The sequence below is a fragment of the Centruroides sculpturatus genome, unplaced genomic scaffold (assembly GCF_000671375.1).
Source record: "Centruroides sculpturatus isolate CEXI.00-Female unplaced genomic scaffold, Cexi_2.0 scaffold592, whole genome shotgun sequence".
Taxonomy (NCBI): Eukaryota; Metazoa; Arthropoda; class Arachnida; order Scorpiones; family Buthidae; genus Centruroides; species Centruroides sculpturatus.
Genome location: NW_019385417.1, coordinates 490692 through 496691, shown reverse-complemented (window position 1 = coordinate 496691; position 6000 = coordinate 490692). Strand labels below are relative to the sequence as shown.

At 26.4% G+C, this 6000-nt stretch overlaps 1 protein-coding gene across 1 annotated transcript; it reads left to right on the top strand.

Annotated features, from left to right (window-relative positions):
• The first annotated feature begins 874 nt into the window (after nt 1-874).
• LOC111638775 lies at nt 875-4523 on the top strand. The gene is made up of 3 exons (XM_023384530.1): nt 875-1079; nt 2553-2696; nt 4243-4523. Exons 1-3 carry the CDS (start codon nt 875-877, stop codon nt 4521-4523), a joined length of 630 nt encoding a protein of 209 aa, XP_023240298.1.
• The last annotated feature ends 1477 nt before the right edge of the window (nt 4524-6000 follow it).

Genomic DNA, 6000 nt, shown 5'->3' with positions numbered 1-6000 from the left:
AACTATGTTTTGTTGTACTCTCTCAAAGAGTGCTTGTTCTCTTCTGATAGTATCAAACACTGAAATGATAGGCAGATAGTTCTTCTTTTGTTTCCTCTGGTGTTTCATACTATGAATCTCCAGAGGAAGAAATTAGGAGATATTAAATCCAAATTTTCTGAAGGATGTAGCTCTGTCAATTTCTGTTTATGTCCCTAAATTGTTTCATAAAAAATAATCATCTCATCAACCTCTACTATGTACCATCCTTGCATTTATGACACATCAAACATCAACACACTGTATTTAGAATGGTCCTTTTATAATGTCCTTAATAAACTTTAGAATTTCAAATGTGACTCCTATATTTTTTCTATTTTTGAATTCTCAATTAAAAAACCAATAGTTGTTCCATCTCCTTACAGGGGACAGGTGGCTTAACTTTTAGGGAATTGAAAGGCCCATTGAAAATAACTTATATATATATATAAACTGAGATATATTACTTTTATTCTGATCAATTTTTTAATTAGAAGATATTTGCCAGGAACATTGAAATTAAACCACCCTGTATATAGAATTTGTGATGTGATTTATATTCTGCCAATTAAGTCTATCATTTGCTCTCCAGCAAACTAAAAATGCTGCTATTGTTTTTCTCTCAGTTCAAAGTTTTAATTAAAAATTTCAAGTAATTACATGATATTTTGATTTAAAGGATTGTCATAACTTGCATATATTCTGAGAGTAATTNAAAAATATTATAATTACTTTCTTAAAATTTTAGTGAAAACTTTTAAATTAAATTGTTTTACTTAGACCTTTTTACAAATTATCTATTTAAATAATGTTTAACATCTTATTATCTATATTTTAAAAAAAATACAAACTTAAGATGTTATGGAAACTATTTGTAGATAAGGATGATTGTGAGAAATGTGTTGCGGTATTGCATGAACTTGAAAACATTGATGATGAAGCTGATGGTCACGATATTGGTTTTGTAAAAATTTCTGATGAAGATCTTGCAGAAGAGTATGGCTTAGATGATTTACCTTCTCTTGTTTATTACAGGAAGAAAATCCCAATACTTTATCAAGGTAAAATAATTTTTTAATATTAAAAAAAAAATTACAACAATTTTTATAAGTTTTATTCTTGTTATGTAAGATTGTTTAAATACTTTAAAATAGTTTGTTTTATTCTGTGATGATTGCATTTTTTTTCAGTTGTAATCTTATTATCTTTAAATAATTTTTTAAAAATAATATTATGTAAATATGTTAAATTTCTCACCTGTCTGTGGCAATGATTTGTGTTATATGTCCTTTGTATTTTTATTTTTCTAACAAATAAACGGCTGTGGTGTGGTGTCTCTATCAAGCCTGCCACTGTTTGGATCAGCATGACTTTGAAATGGATCAAAGTAGTCGTGTATGATTTATACTTACTATATATACTTACTTATAAGGTATCCTAGTCTCCATCTGTAAATGCATAAGTGATATATTTAACAAAATAGATTTCAAGGTCATAGAGAAAGTTGAATGAAATTGCTTGTTTTGGAATTATTATCAACAGAAAAAAATTTTGGACACAAAGATCTCATCTTCAGAGGCTATTCAACAAAATGATTATACAGAAAATCCTCGTTAGTCTGAAATTCAAGGGACAAAATAATTTCGATTTTGAATTATCCAAGATTTCCATATTTCTGCACACAATGCCAAATACCATTTATCTGTTGTATTAGTAATTTATTAAGTAAATGGAGTACGGCTAAGTATACAGAACACTATTTTCATTAATTAATAATTTATAATAATAATATAAATAAACTGCAGGTAAACAGCACATGTCTGGTGAGAACCTCACAGGTCACCAGATAGGTTTTGTGAAAAATAAAGCAGAATTCATAGAAATGTAGCCTGAATTATTTTTAAAGTTACCCCAAAAAGTAGTAAGTTGCCCAAAAACGTAGTAGCCTAGGCCCTACAAATCTCAATCTGCTACCCAATTGTTGCTTAATTTTGCAATCCCAAGAACCAGCCGTATTTTATCAGATAAGAGTAAAAAGGGTAGTTCTTGAGTAAGATGAGACCCAAAAATGTATTACTGTACAAGCGAAGCCATATTGACCAGATTAGAGTTGTTCTAAGTTTATTGTTCTCTTATTGTATGGAGGCACTTTGATCTAAACAAATGAGTTAACATACTCATATTATGGTTTAGACAGAATTTTCACTTCCAATTTCAAAGTAGCCATATTTTGAACTAACTGATTTGCTTAACATGTATATATCTATATCCCTGGCTGGTACAAAAATACAGTTATGAACTAACGGGACTTTGAACTATCTGAGTTTGATTTCCTTTATTTAAAATAAATTCTTAAATTTTTATAAGAAAATGAGAAAATTTACTAATTTCTTAAAAAGAAAGAAAAGACTTGAATTCTTATTAATATGAGCAATTGGACCCTTCAATTTTTTGCAATATAATTATTATATTTTTCGAAATATTTATCGAAGTACAATCTTTTTATATGTTTTGTTTTGTTCACTTTAATACAGGAGATCTTATGAATGAAGAAGAGGTTTTGCAGTGGTTATTTGAATTTCAAGATATAGGGGATGATGATGATTTAATTGAAGATGTAACAGCAAATGCCTTAGAAGCTTTGGTTCAGAAATCGTCACATTTAGCAGTTTTATTTTGTATGTACTAAATATTTCATTTACTTTTTAAAATTAGACTGAAGAATTAAAATTATACTGTATTTTGAATTTTAAATAAATTTTAACAGAATTTTTAGTAATACAGTAGAGCATTGATTATCCGACCCCCAATTAACTATCACCTTGGTTAACCAACCGCGTTCTAGTAGGCAAATTCAAATGCCCGCTAGTGATGTGGCACAACAATATTCAGCTATGTCTTGGCTACTTTAATATTATTTTTACGTGTTTTAGCTGGCAACACTGGCTCGACCATGAAAGGGAGCCAGTATTTAAATGAGGTTTAATTTTCTAATTTTTAACGATACAATAGCAACAATTATTATTTTAAAAAATTTTTGTTAGGCTTAACATCGATGAAAATTCAACGCGAAGTAGGTTAATAGCAATATACTAATTACATGGGATATACTAATATACTATACTAATGATTTATTTTTTCATATTTTTCGGTTATCCGTTTTTTCAGTTATCCGACCAACCCCAGTCTCCAATTGAGTCGGATAATCGATGCTCTACTGTAGTTATTTTTGATCAAGCTTCTTGATCAATCAATATTTTAAGAAGAAAGACCTGCTTTAGTTTATTTTGAGAAGACACTGCCAAATTTTTATCAAGGTTTCCATACTGTAGTTATTTTTGATCAAGAAGCTTGATCAAAAATAACTACAGTATGGAAAAAAGCTTCTATTGAAGAATTGAAGAATTTTAAAATTATGAAACAAATCTTCAACTGAATATAACAGAATTATTCTGTTTTAAAGACAATTATTCTAAAATAATAGGTGAAAATTTTGCAAAACTTTATTTTCAAGTTATTATGTTTTGTTAGGTTACACAAAAAAATATAAATAATTTATATTTTGTATGTTTGAGATTACATGTTCTAATATCAGGCTAGAGCTGGCCAGATAGCCGAGGCAGTTAAGGCATCAGTCTACCACTCTGGAGATCCAGAATGGAATCCAGGCAATCAAGAAACTTCTGGAATTTTTTAGGGGTGATCTGTCAGATAAGTTAGATTTCATCCCTCACTACCTGGCTGCTTCACTGTGGACCTTGCCAAACTTACAATGGGCTTGAAAAAAAAGGCTCTCTTGGTGCCCACAGGGTGAAAAGAGTAAAAAAAATATTAGACTATACATTTTTTAAAAATACTTTTCTGAAAAAGAGAATAAACATTCTCAAAAATATTAATAATCCTTCTTTTTGACTTAATTATAGGCTATATTAGAATAATTATCATACTTGCTAATTATTTTAATATAGTCTATCTAATAATAGACTATATTAAAATAGTTTTTAATATATTTATGAATTTTATATATAAAATTATAACACAAATAAAGCTTTTTTTGTATAAATTTATCATTATTATTTTTGTGCTATAAATACATTGAACTATTTTAAAGATTTAGTAATAACATTCTATTTTTAATTTTATCCAATTTTATTCTGTATTTTAATAACATAGAAATATATTAAGTTTTGAAAGAAAAAATTTTAAATTATATAATTTATTCAGATGATGGTGATAGTAAAAGAAGTATGAAAGTTTTGGATCAATTAGAAAATATTGATGATGAAGCAAAAAAAGATGGTATCACTTTTGTCAAAACTGATAGTGAAAGGGCTTGTGAAGATTATGGTATAGAAGAAAGACCTGCTTTAGTTTATTTTGAGAAGACACTGCCAAATTTTTATCAAGGTTTCAAATATTTAATTTTATATCTTTTTAAGAAATTTTGTAATTACACAATCTATATAATTTTATTTTATTATAATAAGGAAGCTTTGCAAAAGTAAATTCAATTCAAATTGTTTTTCTTGGAACAAAAACTTTTTAAAAAATCTGAAGTGCTTTCATGCTAGACATATCAATTAGAGAATAAATATTTTACTTCTCTTATTTATATTTTATTTCTCTAGTTGACTTTTAAGCTCTAATTTATGTAGTTCTCTGAGAAAATCAATTTGAATTTAATAAAGATAAATATTAATAAGGATTGAGTTTTATAAATAAGAGATTTTTGTTTGTTCTATTTCATTAATTTATAGTTTTATTTACTGCAGTTATTACTTTATTATAGCTATTAATTATTGTTAACTTTGTTTTTAAATTAATAACAGTAATTTGCATTAGTTAATTATTAGTGATAATTTATTGCAAATATTACTATTTAGTTATTTTTATTATATGATCTGCTGCTTACTAAAATTGTTATGAAAGAATTACACTGTAAAATAAAAGTTTTATATGAAATTTTTGTTATATTGATTTCTATAAAACTTAAATAGAATTACAGTTATTTATTTGTTAACTTTAATTTTTTATAGCAAACTGGTTAATTTTAAGAATCATTTTTATTAAATTTAAATTGAATTTCAATAGTCTCTAGGTAGAATTGAGCTTTGTAAATATTGATTTTGATAAAAATACTGTGTTATTGATACACACACATATAAACTTTAAAGCTTTTATATATTGTCTTATAAGCTAGATAACGAAATTATAAAATGTTGGAGAATTTTTGGATAGACATTAAAAGAGAAAATTGAAAATTAATATTATTATATCCATCTTTATTTTCATATTCCTCATATTCAAATGAAAAATAATTTAAACTAAAACAACTGTAAAATGTATATCAAAGCAAAATTTGAAAATGTGGAATTCATATGGTCAAATGCTGTTTTAACATATGTTTTAAAACTTCTAATTTTTATTCTATCTACTGGAAAATGATGATATAATAAAAATAACAGAATTTCCAATAGAGTGCTTCTGTGCATGTATCATGTTTAACAATTCAGAATCATTCACCCAAATTTTGATTGTGCGCAACAGGCCCTACCAATTTTGTTTATGAGTAAGTTCCTAAACTCAATGTATTTAAAGTTCTTTAGTTGAACATTTCTAAAGTTAAGTTGCTCTTACAGTGCGTTAAATCAGTTTTGCATTGAGCACAATTAAATTTTTCTCCATTGAAAGGTGTTGAAACTGTTGAGAGTGACATACCAATAACCGAGCCTGATCAATCATCAGTATTTTAAATTGATATGTTATTGACATAATATAATAAAGTTATGTATGAAATTGCTGCATAATGATATAATTATTATTTTTTAATTAAATGTCAAAGATAATTTTAATTTGTCAAATGTAATTGAAATTTTATTTTATTGGAATGTCATCAATCAGTGGAATTTTGACGAAGTGTTCCTAAATCTTGGCAACAATGCTTATTTTTAATTAAGGCACTTTAAAAGATTTATTGAGTTT